This window comes from Rutilus rutilus (assembly GCF_951802725.1).
Source record: "Rutilus rutilus genome assembly, chromosome: 3".
Taxonomy (NCBI): Eukaryota; Metazoa; Chordata; class Actinopteri; order Cypriniformes; family Leuciscidae; genus Rutilus; species Rutilus rutilus.
Window position 1 is genome coordinate 6,126,958 of NC_140211.1, and position 22,221 is coordinate 6,149,178.

Sequence of the window (22,221 nt, forward strand, 5' to 3'; positions counted from 1 at the left end):
TATTTACTGTTATTATTTACTTTCATTTTCTCTGTATCCCCACATGTTCATGTTCATTGTTTTGTATTATTTCCATTGTAATGCAAAAAAAACAAAAAAAAAACAGCCCGTTATTTCCGGCGTGCTGATCAAGTCTGTCCCAGAAATACCTCTCAATGCGCCCTCGTGGACTCGCGCCAAGGGCCCTATAGGTCTGCACTACATGACGTCACCAAAGTGTGGACTCTGAGGAAGTCCACAAGTCCGGAGTGTGCCATTTGGGACAGGGCCAGACACACGCAATTCACCCTTCGCAAAGACCCGCCCCCCTTAGTTACTGTCGCTATGTCCGACAAGCTACGCTGCTCTCACGCCACACCATGTTCTCACACGGTGAAAAATACATCGCGGAGCAGAGAGGAGACTGACAACACGCTGACAGACAGGACAGACCAGGTTACTTTTCGGTTACTTTTGATATTAAACATATTAAACAAAGTCTCACCTTTCAAATTTGGTCATTTTTTAAAAGAAATTAAACGATACATACCGTTTTGTGGCTCTTAAATGTGTCTGACAGATCGCTGTAGAGCATAAGTTAAAGCTGCTCGTGAACCGATCATCTCTACCTTCTAGTTAATTTATAGCATCAAATAAACATGAATGAACATAAGAAGGAATGTTGTTTTAAACCGTGGAAAGGCGTCAGTACATTCCGTTTTTCAAGTTCAAATCCTCCCATGTTAATCTGCTATCTCTCCTGACTGCTTTGTCGGACAAAATGGCGGATGGCGGATTATGATTGGTTAGATCGCCTGTCAATCAAGCTCCCTGCGAAGGGACACTTTTCATACGCTCTCACGACACATCTATTTTCTCACGCACAGAAAAATCGCGAAGCAAAGAGGACACGGAGACCGACAGACTAGACAGAGCAGGTTACTTATGATGTAAAAAAACTCAGCTCTCAGATTCTGTCACTTTTATTACGAAATTCAAACAGTAAATACCGTTTTGGCGCTTGTAAATGTGACGCGACCACTGATCTATATAGAATGACATTATATAGATCAGTGGACATGACAGATTCCTAGCGGCAGGTGAACCTATCTCTAGCTAGTAAATAAACACGAATGAACAATGTTGAAAGATACAGTAAAATTACCGAAATGTATATTCCTTCATACATAATATCGACCAATCAATGAAACAAATGGGTCAATAAAACAGCTGGAGAACAATTGACCTTTCGCCAGCCCCTCCCCCCAAAACGGCCATTGTCCAATCACACATCATAGCAACCGTTACTATGTGAGCAGGTCCGACAAACATTAGCAAGATGGTGAAGCGTGCGCCCACGGCGTTTGTAAATCGGACACTAGATACCCCGAGAGATTGTCTGGAGGAGTTGTGTTCTTTCCATTCCCAAAGCCGAAAACACAGCGTGAGCGATGCCTACAATGGATAAAACAGTGTGGACGGCCCCACTCCCAGTTAAATGTGTCGAACATTACGAAGCATAAATACGTCTGCTGGCTGTGGTGTCGATGGCTACTTAAAGTTTTTTTTGTTTGTTTTTCTGATCTGAAAAACTATCCTATCTGTTACTCAAAAAACATAATATTGTTAGTATGATCCGTTGCCCCACTAATAAATATTATGGTCTCAACCGCGAGTTTTGTGATCTGTTGTCCCCCTAATAAATATTATGGTAAGTGCATTATGAAAGACAAGCAATGAAAGTTATTTAGATGCAAATTAAGGCTATGTCTGGTTAAACAGTTATTGTGTGATTTCGTTTATTGTGCGTTGTCAACTTGAAGCATGAATTTGAGAAAGAAAATCATTTTTGGAAGAAAATGCACCACATACTTTTGTCAATGATATAAGTTAAGTTATAGCTAAAAGATTGTAAAAGCTTTCAGTTCACCCTGCCTAATTGTAGTTGAAAAGTCAAATTAAGCTTGATTAATGATATACTGTGACTGATCAGATAAACTACAGCATCGAGAATATAACTCCCATGTGTTTTGCAGCATTTAAAATTTTAGTCATAGTGTGTTATGCGAAAAAACACACATAATAAATTATTGCTGACAGCACTTTTATTTTCAGAGAGTTTTTTCTTTCACACAAAAACACAACAGTGAGTGTCTTTCAATGCTTTTAAACACTTGTTTTCTTGTTCTTTGTCATATCACAAATTATGTGTATGAACAAATATTATGTAAGCATTAGCCTCGACAGAGACGTAGATAGTAGTCGTGTCTCCTTCATTGCGTATTTTTATATTTTGAATATATCCCTCCACTGCATACTGTAACCCCTTTTGCCTCGATCTGGAGGATATCGCGGAGGTATTGCTCCAAAAATGGTCACTGACACGCACGGGTATACCTCTTCCCGTCATGGCAATCTGTCGCGCTGGTCGTGTTTGATCATTTGTTTGTCGGACGTAGCAACAGTAACTAAGGGGGGCGGGGCTCGGCGAAAGGTCAATTATGTCACATAACATTTAACGTTACCTCAGGAAAGCCATTTGATGAGCATAATATAGGCTATAGCCTAGCACATAGTTGGCTAGAAAAAAAGAGCTATAGAGAGTATTTTGCTAAATATGTGTTCTATATTACATATTTATTATGTTTTTACTTATATCATTAAATAAAGTTGTTATTATAATAAAAAAACGCATTATATATCTCTCTGTATGTTTACAGCATTAGGTGAGTTGTTTTTTTCTTAAGAAAAATTTATGCCTATCTTGTGTAGCCTACCTAATATTTATTTAAATGAGTCAATATTAAATCAAATCACAATAGGCCTAATTGAATTGAAAACCAGAAATTGTACCATGTAGCCTTAACATTGTAACATGTTGTCACTAAGCCTAATAAAATTCAGTTTAGTTACAAAAATGTTTTGACAATCACTATTGTGATGCAATATTTTTTTTACACACACAAAAAAAACACAAAAAAAAACATGAAAAATTAACTTAAGAAATGCACTTTAGCTATCTGTTAGTGAGGTATTCTAGTAGGGCTAGTTCATCAAGGTTTTCAGCCAGTAAACAGGATGGTGTATCGGTCAGGACACAGGAATAAAGACGAGGAGATGTCATTTCTTCTTTTAACTGTATTGAGCTCCAGCAATACTCATCAGAACATTACAATATCCAGTATTGTCATTATAGTCTGATAAAAAAAAACAAATAAATCACCATTATGTACTGTCATTTAAACAGTTACAGAACTTAAATTACTATGCAATGTAAATAATAAATCCACACACATAATACAAATCAGGATCATCAAACATAAATATCTCAATAAACATTGCTATGTCCCTTTAAACAATCTGCAATTACATAAACGAGGATATTACTCTTTGGAGAAATATAAGGAGCTTCTCCTTTCTCACTGACCAGTTCACATGAAACTGTATTAAACGGGTTTTACAGAAGGAGCAATGGCGACATCCTCTGGCCAGACAAGGCTACTACACAACAGCGTCCGCACATGGTCTCCTGAGCACGATATTAACTCTTCTTAACTCAATGTTATAAACGTTACTACGTAACTTAGACATCAGAAGGCTCACACCAGTTAACTTATTATTTCCTACAGTGTTTTACAGCATAAACATTGTTCTATCACTATAAATCTCACTCACGCTGGGCACATGTTAATGCACGGTAATTCTACAATATAGAAACACAAACACAAGTGACAGTCACTTACTTTTCGTCATTAACTCAACACATGAATATTGGAAGCTGGATCACTCAGAAGGGACTAAAGAAGCTACACAACACAGGTACGTAGGCTGAACTATGCTGTTGAACTTGAACACGTTTCCGTACCCACTATAACCAACACACTAGCTACACACTTCCTCTACCGTAACCACTATCACTCCCTCCAGGAAATAAACGACACCACGGTTCTGGTTACTGATGGATTTATTGCTCTTGTCATCCTTTTGTCCGCCATCACATTCACCATAAATGAAATCCACCGTCAAACTACAGTATGACAATAGGCCTTTTTCACGGAAGTTAGAACGCACATCCGGTTCAGCGTTTGTTGTGTAAAGCGACTTCCGGTCGAAACAGCAATGGCTGAAGCAACATCGAGGCGTCACTGTAGCATCCCTCATTGCTCAAATAATAATCAGTGACAACCATATTTGAGTTTTAATGCTTTTCCAAGCGATGACTGTCTGACAAAGAAGTGGATGCATGCTATTTGACACGTAGAAGTCCCGACGTTTAAGATCGCTAGAAGCGCACGTTTGTTAGCCGATGCTAATTACACTGCCGCTACTGGCAGTAGCCTACTAAGTTATAAATATATATATAAGATTTATTTTTTGTTAATAGGCTATCTTCATTACCCAGAGATATAATTAAACAAAGTATTAAACAAGTTAAATTAAACAAGTAACCTAGTCAAAACACATCTAACAGAACAATGTTTATTTTTTACATTGTGTTCTTATTATTTTTTTTAATTAACGAAATGTCAATTTTCGTCTTTATAACAGAAGATACAATCTTCAAGATAGCCTACAATCTTCAAATGTATAACGGATTGTCACCTTATAAACAGTCCTTTGTGTGGTGGAATAGTTAGTGAGCATTATTTGGATAAAGTATGGTGATATCTTCCTGGAACAGTAATTTAATTTGTGTCAACATTAACTAAAATTATATTATGACTTGAAAGTGAAAGGACATAAATGTAAAGGCTTCAATAATAGATTTAATAAAATATGACGGGAAAGTAGCTTCATAATTTGTTTTCAGAAATGCATAAACATACCTGGAAGGAGTGACTGCTAGTCATGATCTGCTCCAGCGCTGTTACCTCACTATTTCGTCGTCAGAGTAAGCTACGGTGCCACATTGCTGCCACATATTATTTCCTTATTATTTTGTACATTATTTTATGTACAAAATATGTCTTTATCCACATAAAATTGATATAGCCTAATCCTATCATGTCTATCATACATCTACGTTCAAAAAGCTGATAGCCCCCAATGGACATGTTAAAATATCAAATTCTGTACACACCTTATTAATAAACCACACTACAGAAAAGACGAGTCAGATGAGTCCAGAATATGAACGCAACGCATTTAATTACACGTTAAGCGTTTTCCTCCCATAGAAACCCTTTATTAAAGAAAAATCTTAACGTGTCTTTCTATGGGATGATGGCATTGCGGTGCACAACAAATCCTTTAAATGGTAGGCTATTCAATGCAAAACAAAAAAGGAAAAATATAAATAGCCTATAAAATAAACAAATTATTGTGACAATATTTATTTTAAAGCCTAAACTTTATTTAAAGAAAAACACCAGCTTTCTAGTGTTGTGTTTCAGCCGCCCAGCGCACACTGGTACAGCGCTTACTCGCCGTAGAAAATTCATGATTTAATTTGTTAAACATGAAGAGGACTTGTCCGTCTGGCATGGCCGCTCGCCCTATTAAGCACATATCCAAGTGTTTGTGCGCACTGCAGGCGCCGGTGCCATCACTCGCATTTTCCTAACAGTGCGGTAACAACTTAAAATACTCCATCATTTCTGGTCATACAGAAAACAATAATACATTAGTCGCAACTACTTTTATTTGTGTAAACTCACAACAACAAGAACACGTTGTGCTTTTGTAAAATAAAAGAAACAGGACGCGCTTTCATGATCTCTGTGAATTGGGGCGCGTCTCAAAAATGAACTGAAAAAACAGCGCATCACTAGCCTCACAGACAAGAGAAATATATCTATAAAGCTTGAAATGTTCAATAACGAAAAAAAAAATCCAATTGAAAGCAAATATGTACGGTAGGCTACTATCTGATGATGTAATCCTGTCCGATGAAAGGTGCATCTACTTTACAGCGGATATGTATGGAGATGTTTTCAGTCGACACTGATTTAGAAAACACCAGTTTATTAATAAACAATTAAAATGCTTCGTTATTTTTTCAGACAAATTTATTACCATTAGCCTACTTTTGCGGCAATATGTATGCGCTTGATTTAAATGAATGACTACTAGAAAAAATCTTTAGTCTATGGCAAATCTTATCAATAGCCTACATTTAATAGTTGACATTGTTTAATTAGTAATTAGTATCCAGCTCTTTACATTGCATTAGTTGAGTTGGCATAGTTAATGAACTAATAAAATAAAGTTTAAAATAAGATGCTAACCATATATTTCAACATAGCCTATCATTGCATATTCCACCACACAAAAAACTGTTTATAAGGTGACAATCCGTTATACATTTGAAGATTGTAGGCTATCTTGAAGATTTTTGTAAAGACGAAAATTGACATTTCGTTAATTAAAAAAATAAGAACACAATGTAAAATATAAACATTGTTCTGTTAGATGTGTTTTGACTAGGCTACTTGTTTAATACTTTGTTTAATTATATCTCTGGGTAATGAAGATAGCCTATTAACAAAAAATAAATCTTATATATATATATATATATATATATAACTTAGTAGGCTACTGCCAGTAGCGGCAGTGTAATTAGCATCGGCTAACAAACGTGCGCTTCTAGCGATCTTAAACGTCGGGAATTCTACGTGTCAAATAGCATGCATCCACTTCTTTGTCAGACAGTCATCGCTTGGAAAAGCATTAAAACTCAAATATGGTTGTCACTGATTATTATTTGAGCAATGAGGGATGCTACAGTGACACCTCGATGTTGCTTCAGCCATTGCTGTTTCGACCGGAAGTCGCTTTACACAACAAACGCTGAACCGGATGTGCGTTCTAACTTCCGTGAAAAAGGCCTATATAAAGATAATCACGTTCACATACACTATAAAGAGTTAAATACAAATACACTCGGGAAATACAAACGTAATACACATACCTCGCTGGCTGCACACAACCAAGAGGGAATGAGTTCACTTGAAAATACCCGGTTCAAAAAACAAAAATGAAAAACATCTTCTTTACTTCTTAACTCAAAACACGTGTAACTTTAATCCACACACGGAGAATAATTTCTGACCAAATATGTGTTTTTCCTGTTGCACCTTTAAAAGTGTCAGAGTGCAACGCAAAATGTACTTTAGTTCCTAGTTAAACTAAACACTCAATATTCATGAATGGATTAAACAAATATAACAAAAACATGTTAAATAACAGAAATAATATGTATGGCAGTTATAACCACAGAAGAAGAGTCTTAAAGCGGCAGGCACCCAGAAATGTCAGAGCCTTTTATACACTATGGTTAAATAAATGTTCAGTAATATCATCCACAGATTTTTCACTATATTGTTGATATGACAACTAGTAAGGCCACATCCACACCAAACCAGAGTTTCCTGATCCAATCTTAAAAAAAGAAAAACTTAAAAAAAACGTAATCACGACGTCCTCTAAAGAAATATTTTTATATTGCGTACGCACGAAACCACCGAAACCGACCAGAGAATGTCTAATATGAAGAGAATTGGCACTCTCTTGTTACTTCCGGTTTCTGGACTGGCTGCAGTAACACGTCTCTGTCCATGCGGGGGCGCTCGCAGGCGAGTGCAGAATGAATGGAGGTCTATGGCGCTATACCCATCAAAATCCACTTTTCTCAGGATATAATTTTTTTTCTATTAATTTGAATGTTGTATTCGAAAGGAGATGCAAAGAAATTACACATTGCTGGGTGTTCGATTTTTTTAGAGTCACTTATTTGCTTTAAAAAGTCTTTTGAAGTGTCAATGACGTCATACACATCGTACGACCAGAGATACTGCTTTACGGCAATCCTTTACGGCAAAGCTGCTTTGGTGCTTTCGCGCTCTGCACTTTCTTTTCTCTCGAGGCATCAACAACACACGTAAATACACGTGCTAGAAGAGTTTTTGTTTTGTTTGTTTCTGGTCCTGCTTCGGATGTCACGATGCCATCAAGCGGTATCTCTGGTCGTAATCAGTCCTTCACTGACCAATCAGCGTTCATTAGCAGAATGCTAGCTTGTTATGGGCAACAACAACTCAACCTGTAAGAAATCGAAAGGACATAAGTAGTCGTTCATTCAACTTTCGACCTATAACCCATGTTGAACTTGCAAAACCTACAATCAGATCTGAGATTTCTCAACGGCAATCGGGTGAAAGAGACAAATTTAGCCGTCTAGCCCCATTGACTCCCATTCATTCTGCACTCATGGGCGATCGCCCCCAGTGGAACTCTGGTGGAACTACAACCAAAATTCGGTACAATAGGACTTAATAGGGAGTGGCCAGGCTCTCCGTAGACGGGCTCTGAACCGACTCAAAACGATGTAGTTCACATGCCAGACCAGTGTGTGGCGCTGTAATTCTGCCACAGAGATACACTAAAACTGGAGAAGACTCGGAGCATGTACACCTTGTGCGCTGTATACAATAACAATAGGCTCAGTAGTTTCTTCTTTATTTTATTTATTTGTTTATTTTTACTAATAACTTTATTGAACAATATAAACAACCATATATGGCCTGGTACAAAATATGAAATGTCTTAATCAGACAACAGACAAGCATCATAGCATTAGAAATAAAATATAAAGAAATAAAATAAAGAAATAAAACAAAAATACATTCAGAACAAAAGCTCACGTTTCCAAAGACAGATATTGCCCTCTTGGCTTTCCATAGTCCCGTGTGCAATCCCCTTAAGCTGAAGGCGCAGTGTGTTGAATGTGGAGAAATGTTGTCAAATGAGGCGCTAAAACCATCAAAGCTGCAGAGACATGAACTCAAAACACCCGGGCTGTGTTGGGAAGCCAAAAGAATATTGTTTTAAACATGTTAATATCGCTAATTGTATTTGATAAATTATACTTACAGTATGTAAATTGGGGTGAATGAACTTTGTTGAACATTTCTGCTAATGAATAGAGAGAATGTTCCCCTCTTGTGTGTCTGACCTGTTGTTACAGGTGTGTTAGCCTGTTATTGTTACTGAGTAAACCTGACAAGTGTTTTTATATAAAGCCAGTTTTCATCTATAGCTGACTTGAGTCTGTTACAGTGGCATAACAGATTAACAGCAGAGAATATCATTGCACTTTCTGAATTCTCTGTTATTCTGTGTTCATACTATCATATTGGAAAGGTGATCCTCAGAATGTGTTTAATCAGTCATTAATGGACCATGAGTTGCAGAAGGTTGAGAACCGCTGTATTAGATTACATTTAGTACTAGTACTTATTCTTGAGCTACTAGTGTGAGCAAGTGCTCTTTCTGTGGTGGAGTTTGAGAGGGACTGACTCATGACGGTCAAGGGAACACTGTGGTGACTAGTTCAGATTACTGGTCTGGATTGGTACAGATTACTAATCTGATGCGCTCAGATAATCCACGGTATATGAAAATCCACAGAAGAATACTGACCGTCATGGGGAAATCTCAGTCAAAATAAGATTTTAATTCATTTTACTCTAATTCATTTTATAACTGTATCATTTATCTCTTTTAATTCCTTTTATAACTGTTTTAATTTCCCCTGCTTTTATATTGTGTCTATTTTATGCAAAGCTCTATGAATTGCTATAATGCGATTATTATAATTCCTTTCTATGAAAAGTTTTTGAATAACTGTTTGAATTTTCCTTGCTTTTATTTTGTGATTATTAATATTCCTCTCTATGTAAAGCACTTTGAATTGCCATAATTTATGAAATGTGCTTTATAAATAAACCTGCCTTGCGTAGTGCTTATTCTTTAGCTAGTGCTTATTTAGGTACTAGTGCACGTGATAGTCTGTCACAAAGTTGCACGAGTAAATATATCTGCAATATTATATTACACATGCAGTACCATATCTGATCACATATACATCTATATATTATGAAGTGTATTACTGAATATTAAATTTCATACATTATGATATATTAGTAAATATTATTGTCACTTTTTTGAATATATGAAAAGCAATAATTCTTTATGTATTATTCAATATATTGTAATATATTAAAGGAGAACTCCGGTCAATTTTAACATTGAGCTCATTTTTTTGTACATTTGGAGTGCTGTCAATACAGAGAACAACGACAAAAATCGGTGTTGCCTACACCGAGTTATTCTATTTTTAAAATTTGCACCCTATTGACTTCAATGGGGCAAGTAGTAAGCCTGCTTTTTAGCCTCTGTGTACACATCCATAGAAAGTACAATTTTGCCTATATTATTGGTGTCCCCTTCAAAAAATTGCTCGTGAGGAATGTTATGTTTATTGTCCCCCCCAACATTTAGATGAAATTTACGCCCCTGCCCACAGGTGGGATGTTTGCCATTATATATTTTATTTAAACAATAATATTTTAGTAAAAAACTAAAGTAATATTGACAAACTATATATTCATCATTTTAAAATAAATGACAGAGGAGCAATAATTTATCAATTTGCAACTAGAATATTTAAGACTCATTATGCGTGTTCAGGCCTTTATTTTGAAATTGAATTTTTTTTAAAAAATCATGAAAGATTGGTAGAAACTCCTTTTCATGCCAACAGTTCAAAAGATAAAACTAATTACATTTTTATGAGGAAAAAAGGTCTGAAAAGGTTTTAAATATAAAGAAACAAATGATGGATTCTTGATTTGTGATGTGGCACGAGCTGTAACGCACATACGTGTTTTTTTATGCGTTTATTAGAGGTTGAATTCAAATCAAATACTGCTAAACCACCCATACTACTTCTCAATAGATGTCTATTTCATAAATTGTATGTAAATTATGGAAATATATTGTTTAGATCACTCTAAACATGTATGGAAATGGAGGTGTCCTTATATGGTCATTAACAGAGCTTGGCTTATAACTGTATCTTTTATCTCTTTTAATTGCTTTCTGTTTTAATTTCCCCTGCTTTTATTTTGTGTTTATTTTCGATGCAAAGCTCTATGAATTGCTATAGTGTGATTATTATAATTCCTTTCTATGAAAAGCTTTTGAATAACTGTTTGAATTTTCCTTTACTTTTATTTTGTGATTATTTGTATTCCTCTCTATGTAAAGCACTTTGAATTGCCATAGTGTATGAAATGTGCTATATAAATAAACCTGCCTTGCCTAGTACTTATTCTTTAGCTAGTGCTTATTTAGGCACTAGTGCACGTGATAGTCTGTCACAAAGTTGCACGAGTAAATATATCTACAATATTATATTACACATGCAGTACCATATCTGATCACATATACAGTATATCTATATATTATGAAGTGTATTACTGAATATTAAATTCCATACATTATGATATATTAGTAAATATATTGTCACTTTTATTCAATATTTGAAAAGCAATAATTCTTTATGTATTATTCAATATATTGTAATATATTAACACAATATATTATTCTTTATATGTTCAAAGATACTGTTAAACCATTTCATACATTGATCATTCATATATAGGGGAATATATTTTCTTTCCATAAGGGTCTGGAGATTAATGAAACCATCAGTGCAGCAAACAAGCTTGGAGACTTGATCATCTGTCCTCATAACACTGTTTGAGTCTCTTAGTTTGTGTTTCTGTCTTTCTTCTCAGGTTTACCCACATCTACAGTGACTGTGACACCAGACAGTCCTGTATTCACTGGAGAAACAGTCAATCTGAAGTGTGTGATAAAGTCTGATCACAGTGACTGGAGATATGAGTGGTATAAAGACAGTGTAATATTACAGACGTCTGATCGTTACACTGTAAACAGAGACACTCTCACTATCAGAGGAGCTACTGAGTCTGATCAGGGTCAGTACAGGTGTAAAGGACAGAGAGATGGAAGACCAAACTCATCAACATCAAGCTCTGCTGTTTCTCTCTCTGTGAAGGGTGAGTTGAACATCATTGTCCTCCTAAACTCTCTCTACATGATCATGATCACACAACCAATCGAGACACTGCAGGGTCACATGACCCACATGTGGGACATTTGTCATTATATATTTTAAACAATATTTTTGTAAAAACCTAAAGTAATATTGACAAACTATATATCATTTAAAAGCTTGCTGACTAATTTTTTTTAAATAAATGACAGAGGAGCAGTAATTTATCAATTAGCAACTAGAATATTTAAGACTCATTATGCGTGTTCAGGCCTTTATTTTGAAATTGAAAATTTTTGAAAAATCATGAAAGATTGGTAGAAACTCCTTTTCATGCCAACAGTTCAAAAGATAAAACTAATTACATTTTTATGAGGAAAAAAGGTCTGAAAAGGTTTTAAATATAATGAAACAAATGATGGATTCTTGATTTGTGATGCGGCTGTGACGCACATACATGTTTTTTATGCGTTTATTAGAGGTTGAATTCAAATAAAATACTGCTAAACCACCCATACTACTTCTCAATAGATGTCTATTTCATAAATTGTATGATAATTATGGAAATATATGGTTCAGATCACTCTAAACATGTATGGAAATGGAGGCGTCCTTGGTCCTTAACAGAGCTTGGCTGTCCTCTAGTGAAAAGGTTTGGTACTGCGACCAAACTAAATACAATTTCATAAACTTGTTTCACTTTCATAATTTTTCACTTCTACAATAATCTTCCAAATGTCTTCTTTAAAACTAGAGCAGTCACAGGTCTATGTTTCAAAGCATTCTTGAATTACAACTATTTAAGTTTGGATAGTGATGTTCATGTCTATGTGATAAAGAGGGGTGACAGTGAAGGGGTAATGTGTAGCTCAACTCTTTTCTTATGCACTTCTGTATCAGCCACATCTGTGCCAATAAGAAGACTGAAGCAATTCTTTTAGTAATTTAAATGCTCATTTATTTGAGTCTTGATGATCTGAATCTGTTGTTGTTCTCCTGCAGATCTACAGCCGAAGCCTGAACTCACATCAGATCCTGCAGGAGCTGCACTGACTGGAAACACAGTGACTTTGACCTGTCGCATGGATCCGTCCACTGGAAACTGGGACTCTTACTGGTACAAACACACACTGAACCCTGAGACAGAGAAGACAGAAACAAACTCCTACAGCCTGAAGATTGATTCAGAGTCTGATGGAGGCCAGTACTGGTGTAGAGCTGGAAGAGGGAAACCAGTCTATTACACACAATACAGTGATGCACTGTGGGTAAATGTTACAGGTGAGAGAGACTGTAGTGTGTGATGCAACAAATACAGATCAGAGACAATATCTACACAACTTCTGAAACTATAAATGCAATAATCTGTGTTTGTACAGTGAGTCCTAAAGCTGTGGTGACGGTACGACCTGATGAACGAGTGTTTAGAGGAGAAACAGTCTCTCTCAGATGTGATATAAAGTGGGGAGGAGACACTGAGTGGACATACAGATGGGAAATAGAGGGAACCAACAACCAATATAAAAACACTGTCAGCCGAACCTCAACACAAGAGTTGAACATCAGCAGTGTTGATCTCTCTCACCGCGGTAAATACACCTGTACAGGACAGATACACACTCAAAGCTCTCAGCGCAGTGATGCTGTTACACTGACTGTCTCAGGTGAGTGTGTGTTTGTTGTGATCAGCTTCTCCATCAGTTTCTCTACGGCTCTGTAACTCGTGATGTTTTGTTCAGCTGAAGCTCAGGCATCAGTGCGAGTGTCTCCACAGCCGTGGCTGACTGAAGGAGAATCAGTGACTCTGACCTGTGAGGTTTCAGGCTCCTCTAAAGGCTGGACGTTCAGCTGGTTCAGAGATCATGATCATCTGTCAGACAGCAGCAGAGGAGCTGGAGGATCTTACACTCTCAGTCCTGCTGCTCTACAGCACACAGGAGTTTATACGTGCAGAGCAGAGAGAGGACGACCAGCCTATTACACACACAACAGCAGCTCACACACACTGTGGATCACTGGTGAGGGTTTATGCTTGTGCTCATCCGGATCTGTGTTTCACTGCAGTCTCTGTGCTGTCAGTTTTGATTGAGATTTTCCTCTTTTCAGGAGTTTCTGCTTCAGTGTCTCTGGTCATCAATCCCAGCAGAAGTCAACACTTCTCATCTGACTCTCTCTCTCTGAGCTGTGAGGATCAGAGTAACTCTACTGGATGGACAGTGAGAAGATACACAGACAAAGACACACAAACTTGTGCAAATCAAACAGGATCTCGATGTGTAATGGACTCTCTCAGCACATCTGACACTGGAGTGTACTGGTGTGAGTCTGAATCTGGAGAGAAACGGCGTCCTCGAAACATCACTGTACATGGTGAGTCCGGTTTATAATCATGACATCTACTAGTCTAATGTTATAACCTAAATTATAATTACAGTCTAAAGACATTTTCCACTAATTGTTTTCTGTACAGCTGATGACAGACTGACTTCTGTTCAGTTATTTGAATGAGTTTCTCCATACGTATCTATTTGCGAGTTTGCATGGCCATTCAATCTTAAAATAGTTAATAGAAAATGAACTTGGCTTGCTGTCCTCAAAGGAGGCTCGATCTAAACCCTCTATGACAGGACAGCGCAGAGGAAGAATAAGAGAAATAGTGGAGGAGATGGGGAGGAGGAGGGATGCTGGAAGAATTGTCGCTGCTTATACAGTACAGGTCAAAAGTTTGGAAACATTACTATTGTTAATGGTTTTGAAAGAAGTTTCTTCTGCTCATCAAGCCTGCATTTATTTGATCAAAAATACAGGAAAAAAAAGGAATATTGTGATATATTATAACAATTAAAATATTATACTTTAAATTATCATTTATTTCTGTGATCAAAGCTGAATTTTCAGGATCATTACTCCAGTCTATCACATGATCATTTAGAAATCATTCTAATATGATGATTCATTATCAAAGTTGGAAACAGTTCTGCTGCTTAATATTTTTTTTCATAACCTGTGATACTTTTTTAGGATACTTTGATGAATAAAAAAAAAAAAAAAAAAAAACATTTTTTTAAAAAAATAGAAATCTTTTGTAACAACAATATACACTACTGGTCAGTAATTTGGGGTCAGTCTTTTTTTTTTTTTATAAATCAATACTTTTATTCAGCAAGGATGTGTTAAATTGATAAAAAGTGATAGTAAAGAAGATTTATATTATTAGAAAATATTATTTTTTTATTTTGAATAAATGCAGTTCTTTTTAACCTTTTATTCATCAAATATATTAGGCAGCAGAACTGTTTCCAACACTCATAATAAATCAGAATATTAGAATGATTTCTAAAGGATCATGTGATAGACTGGATGTCACATGTGACACTGAAGACTGGAGTAATGATGCTGAAAATTCAGCTTTGCATCACAGGAATAAATTATTTTTTAAAGTATATTCAAATAGAAAACTATTATTTTAAGTTGTAATAATATTTCACAATATTACTGTTTTTTTTTTTTTTGATCAAATAAACACAGCCTTGATGAGCATTAGAGACTTCTTTCAAAAATATAAAAATTCCAAACTTTTGACCTGTACTGTGTACGCTCATAATGATGATTGACAGGACTGAATGTTTAGGGCTCCTCCGTTTTGGAACTTCATTTATTGTGATGTTACATGAACCTGCTCTTAAATACCACATATAAACAAAGCAAAATGTGACTGGTCACTTTTCACATTCATCAGACAGTTTCTTACCATATAAATTGGCAGATTAAACTGCAAAATGGACGTGTTTTTATGCCAGTGGTTAAAAATCTGATACACAACCAACAAACTCTCATGACAATTTGTAACTATTTTAAATTTTGTCAAATCGTTGACTAATGTTTATGAATTTGTACAATCTCATAAGTATAATGTTTTTGTGCCCCACTGATGGTTGGGTTTAAAGGTGGACCTTGATGCTTATTAACGGCATCCAAAAGCCACATAGAGGCTATAGAGGAATAATCCTTTGCGACTCGTTTACAGTCGGTCGTCATTTCCATCAAAAAGACTGATGAACTTTGCTTGCTTTTGATTTTATTTTGATAAGCTATATAAAGCTTGATACGGCATTCAAACCGATGCAATACGGTCAACAGAAAGTTTGCTCGCGCTACTCGCCTCTTCCAACCCTCTCAAACAATCCACCATAAAGACAGCAGAAGTGATCCGCTGTGCCCATGTGACACTGAATAACCAATAAGAAATAACAAAGAATGAACGCTCCTAATGCTTACTTTTTTCAACAACAACAGTTTAAAGTCCCTGTAAAGGCAATTCTAAAAAAAAATTCTAAACACATTATAAATGTTAGAAATGTATTGCTAAAACATATTACAAAGACTGTGAAGTGTGAAGAACTGAATTGTCGAGTTAGACCGTTAAACAGTTTTTCACCATGGCTGTGTTCCGGATTTTTTGGGCGGGGCTAAAACGGGGGCTCGATGACGCACTGAAGCCCCTGAGCTCCTGGACACGCCCCTACTCGATGACGCACTGGAGCCCCTGACGCTGCCCCTCCCCTAACAATATAGCACATTCATTCACATCAGTTTGCCGATCGCGAGTTACTGTCAGTACTATTAGTTACTACAGCCTATAGTTTGCTAGCTAGCTATGCCTTCGTCACAGAAATGAGTACTACCTGGATGCGATCATGTACAAAACAGATCGGTGTCCTTATTTAAATTTACGAAAAACGATCACATCAAGAAGAGGTGGATTAATTTTGTGAAGAGCCACCTTGATGGAGAGCTGAGGATCACCGCCAAAACCCGCCTCTGTAGTGATCATTTTACACGGGATAGTTTTATAAACTTTAGTCGGAGACAACTGGGATTCACTGATAATCCGCTGTTACTGGTGAATGGGGCCGAACCGATTATCTCCCGCCTCGGCCTTCATCCTCCCGTCGCGCCGACAACTGGTGCCATCGTCGGCAGTGTGAGCCCACCAATGAGTGTAAATTGCCTTGTGTGCTTATGTTATAATTATAGTAGGTAACGTTAGTCCAGGCTCGAACATGGCTTTGTAAAACCTAGGAGCATCCATTCCGGCTGTAGCGGTTACAGTTGAGTGTGGCGACGGCAGCTTTCGAGTACGAGTGGGCGTGGTTTCAGCGCAGCCATTGGACACGCCCCCAGCGTTTGAGAGCTGAGACTACTGCTCATTTTTTCAAGATTTTGATAGCTTATTTTATGTACTTGCCGGCTTTTTTTATCATTCAAATTTGGCTGGCTGGCTAATAACACATGTTTCTGTGGTGTGACAAACTCAGAACACATACTTAATTTTGACTTTACAGGGACTTTAAACAAAACAATCGGTTACTCATTTCGTTGCCTTGTACCTGTACTTGTGTAATGACAATAAAGTTGAATCTAATCTAATCTAATCTAATCTCATAAAATAGTTGCGTTTTCTCATGAGATTTGGTAAAACTACACGACACTAGCATAAGAAAGCTTGAGAGGTATAAAGTACAATTCATAATATCAGTATATTTCTAATGATTTGTTTTGCTGTATTCTTATTATTTACAGTATTAAACACACACTTCTTGTGTTTGTAGACGGTGAGGTGATTCTGGAGAGTTCTGTTGATCCTGTGATTGAGGGAGAGACTCTGACTCTACACTGTTTACATCGATCTACAAACTCCCCGATCCTCAGCGCTGATTTCTATAAAGACGGATCACTGATCCAGAATCAGACGACAGGAGAGATGAACATCACTACTGTCTCAAAGTCACATGAGGGTTTCTACTACTGTAAAACAGAGAGAGGACAGTCACTCCACAGCTGGATCTCAGTCACGAGAGTCTTGAACGGTGAGATGATTTATTGAGAAACGCCACACCATTATTATATACTATTATATATTATAGTCTCTGGCTCATATTTCTGCTGGATCAAAATCAGTTATTGACATCTGTGTTTATTGTTTCACATAAATGAAAGCTTAACCATCAAATCACATGCAAAATATACTTGTCATGTACTGGTCGGATTATACATTACATTCAGTATTTATTAGTGATGTTACGTTCTGTGCCGAGGCTTCGGAGTGTGTGTCGAGAAATCCCAGAAGCTTTCAGTGAAGCTCGTATCGAGGCTTGTATCGCAATATTTTGACAGATATATAAACTCATGGTTTAGACTCAGCCACTTTCATAATAGTAATATTGCCCCTTCTGCGTATTATGGCCAAATAATTGATTCACACACATTCGGAAGCCCCTTCTTTATTCAAGCCAATACATTTATAGAAACAAGGATCAAAGCCACCTTTTTATTTCTTCTATTAGGAGTTGAAATGTCTTTTGCATCAAAAATTGCGTCCGTTAAAGTGTTGCACATTTATTTTCACAAACACAAAAAGGCAAAAACATGAAACATCTTTGAAATTCTTTCGGCCAATTCTTCCAAACAGCGCTCAAGTGTGTAATGTCTCCAATTCCTGTGGAATCTTACATGTTTTAAATCCGTCTAATATCTTCCTCAGATTACGATTTAGACAATTTCCTCATATTTGACAGCCAGACGGTGAGATAACTGCTTCTCCTTCTTCAATCCCTTTAGCTAAAACAGCATATACTTGTATGAACATATGAGGAGGAGTGGCTTTAAAGCTAACTTCAAGTAAATTATACAAGGACAACTTTGAGTAAATGCAGTACAGGATAACTGCAAGTAAATTCTTGAATAATACAGCACTACACATAAAACAGAAATACGATGAGAATAATAATACAAATTGAAAGCATATTAAATTGGCTCTTACAACATTTATTACACAGTTATGTAACACATTCATTAGGCTATATACCATCATAAAATACACATTGCATTCATATAAATAGATTAGTCTGTGTGGGAATTTTTTTTTTTTTTTTTTTTTTCTCCACTGTTATTTCTAAGCCTTAACTGGCACAAAATACAGTGTATCACAGACAGGGCAGGACTTAGGCTGAGGCTGACAAACTCACATACAAATGACCTCAGAACATCATTATGGAGTAGCACAAAATACACACTTTAAAGGTGCATTGCGCAAGTCTCTGAGTTTTTGCAGAACTATGCCCCCTTCTGGCGACACGCGAAACTGCAACCAGAGTTGTGCACGCAGTTATGTGGAGTTTGCGTTGGGGTTTGGGATGAACTAGAAGCCGGTCTCTTTGAATCCATCTTCTACTTTTGCAAAAGTCGCTTGAGTTGTCTTCGCTGATGCGGATAATGGCGGCGAATACACAAACCTGCCAGACATAACCAGGTGAGCGTGAACGCGCATGACGTCACGCCCAGTCGATTCTGTCCCGAATCCCTCTTATTTATTTTACTGTACAGGATTATAGAGGCAATCGCAGTGATCATAGAAGGGCTCATTCAGCCCATCAGGCAATTGTTTAAGCATGTATGGGTTAGAAAAACGGGTATTTTTAACATGAAAAGTTGCTTAAAGGGACACTTCACCCATTTGCATTAAGCTTTGTATTGTTAGAAACCCAGTCATATATTATAATAAATGTGGATTTTTCATCCATTTTTCCCTGAGATGGGAGAAATAAGGATTTAAGTGTTTTACTTCCTGCTTATTATGACGTAAAAATCATCATTTTGCGTCATAATAAGCAGGAAGTCACATTTCATTGAAAAGTGTAGAGACTACAGACACTCGTTCCTCATCTTTCCCAGGGGGCGGGAACCGCTCACGCTACAGGCCTATTACAGATCAGTGGGTGGGACTTGACTTTCTGAAAACTAAAAGCAATATCCTCCATCTTGTTTGGAAGCTAAGCTAACAGGCGCTGTGGAGACAGATGTAAAGTTATGACAATAGCGGAGGAGAGTGCTCAATATGATATAGAAGAAGAGGATTTCGGAAATCTGATGCTTGAATCAGGTGTTTGTGGCTACCTTTACAAGCCGCATTATAGCGAAGAGCAGCCGAGGCAGAAGACCTGCCTGCCGCGGACGAGGAGCCCGGACTGGCTCGGGTTAGGGCGGACTGGTGGCGCCGGTGATCTCACTATGCAACTACGAACCGCTATGAACACAGAGATAGAGTCCGACTGTGGCAAAGAATTTCAACAATGACAATTTCTCCTGGATGAAATCTCTGAATCAGACGAGGACACGGACGTTTGTGTTGTGAATCAGACGAGGACACGGACGTTTGTGTTGTGAACTATCCTAGTTTCGCACCGCATCTGACTGAACATCCAGGTAACGTTACAATGCAATAATTCACCACTTCGAAAGAAATACAAATGAAGAGTAATTCACTAATGAGTTCGCCAACTAACTAGACATTTTGTGTGAAATTAATTTCAAGCTCTGGTGGTAGCTAGCCTTGTAGACGGAAGAGTTATTTCTCTTAGGCAGATATGCGCTTTCTGAATTAGTGGGAGTGGCTTGCGCAGCTGTGCAATGTGGTGCATTGTGGGAGTTGGTGTCTTTCATACAAATGCGTCCTGAAGTTACTTTCTTTCTTTCCTCGGCCAAGAAGGCACCAAATTCAAAATTAATTTTACATTTCGACTACATATATGACCCACTTTCAATAAAGATCAATGTTCCCATGGGTGAAGTGTCCCTTTAATGCACCTTTAAATATGCTTGAATTTTAATAGATTTCTGAAGTGGCTGGGCCGGATCAGCACCGAATGTGAAAAGTGGCTTTAGATGGAGCAAAAACAGCAATGAGACATAATGGCAATGAGACGGGAGGGATCGCTCAAAACTCTTCAGATCGCATTATTTAGTGGAACATTAATAGAAACTGTCATCCTCTGAAAAGAAAATGAGGCGTGAACATGAGAATGTATCAATATCTTTCTAAATGTGCGCTCTTTTGGGCTGGAGCTGTTTAAAGTAGCCACAAGATCACAAATTAATCAGAGCAGACGTGATTCAATAAGTGTATCCTCCTTATATGTAAAATTATTAAAAATACCAGTTTATGCAATTTGATTATGGCCTCTTAGATCACAGTCGGAAACTATTAGCCCCGGCTGGCCCGTTTATATTAAAGTCCATAAACAGGCAAAGGTCATACACAAGCAAACAATCACCGAGATAAGGGCTGAGGCGAACAGAGAAATCCGACTGAACAAGCAGAGAATCAGGACATCCAGGAAACAAACTTTTAGAAATGCAGTTAAGACACGTCACACTTAGCAATCAATAAATGACTGAATTGACCAGGGGTGCTTCTCAATATCCCTCCTCGTCTCCTCTCTCCTCCGTCCTCCATCCTATGACCCGGAAACCGATCGAGCACAGCCATCTTGAAGGACATCTCAATTCTCTAATTGCACCGCGAGGGGTCGAGGATCGAGGAGTGAGGAGGCTTCCAGAGGAGTCATGAGCGAGGGTACACAGGTGTATCCTATGCGGAAGAGTTTTATCGACTAGGCCTCATTATACTTCTGCGTCGGACCTACGCCGGAGCCTATACGCCGTAGGCAACGTGTTGCACGTAGGCTATAAATTCTCCTCCCCCTTCACATCGGTCACAATAATTTTGATTTATACTTTACTTTTGCAGTTTATATAAACCACACACCTAACATATTTCAACAGGGTATCTTTCTTTATTATTATTTATTATGAATTTCTTAAATAAACAAATTTCAACAACATGAGGGCAGATCCTCTGAGCGCTGCTGATGACGCGATGAAGTGACGCGGAAGTGAAGTGATCAAGGATTCCAATGTATAAAAAAAACTTTCATTCGATCCCTCCGTCCTCGCGTCTTTTCCTTGCAGCCTTCCCTCGCATCCTACAGGGGGCGGAGCTGAGACGCGAGGAAAGGAAGCGAGGAGAGGAAACGAGGATGCACAAATAAGAATTGAGAAGCACCCCAGGTTTATAAAGGGTGACCGAACAAGGTTAATGAGACACAGCTGAAAACAATGAGTGCTGATGAGTTCGGGCAAAGGATTATGGGTAATGAAGTCCATGACAGAGTGGCACTGGTCTGGGATTGAGTGCCCTCTGGTGGCTATCAAGGGCTCTCCAGCTGGTGATCGTGACAATACTGAGATTTAGTGAAATCAACACCTTATAAACAACATCCCACAACTTTTCATCAATTATTAATTAGTTTTGTTTTTTCATTTATTTACTCACCCTCATGTATGACTTTCTTCTTCTGTGGATCATAAAATAAGTTATTTGGAAAAATGTATCTGTGTTTTTGTCCACACAATGTAACTGAAAAAAAAAAAATCCTTCAAAATATTTTTTTTGTTCCACACAAGAAAGAAATTTAAACAGGTTTGAACAAAATGAGGGTCAGAAAATTTCAGCAGAATATGAATTTTTAAATGACCTA

The 22,221-nt window shown here is 37.4% G+C and overlaps 1 protein-coding gene across 1 annotated transcript in view; it reads left to right on the forward strand.

The window, feature by feature from the left end:
* The window catches only part of LOC311288466 (Fc receptor-like protein 5), a gene marked incomplete at its 5' end in the record, with an annotated part of 39,814 nt that overhangs the window by 15,656 nt on the left and 1,937 nt on the right, over positions 1-22,221 (forward strand). Inside the window, 6 exons of the mRNA XM_084405884.1 lie at positions 11,562-11,846; positions 12,845-13,123; positions 13,222-13,506; positions 13,582-13,860; positions 13,949-14,212; positions 17,455-17,712. Of these exons, the coding sequence (XP_084262010.1) occupies positions 11,562-11,846; positions 12,845-13,123; positions 13,222-13,506; positions 13,582-13,860; positions 13,949-14,212; positions 17,455-17,712 (1,650 nt within the window). The remainder of the gene's footprint in view (positions 1-11,561; positions 11,847-12,844; positions 13,124-13,221; positions 13,507-13,581; positions 13,861-13,948; positions 14,213-17,454; positions 17,713-22,221) is intronic.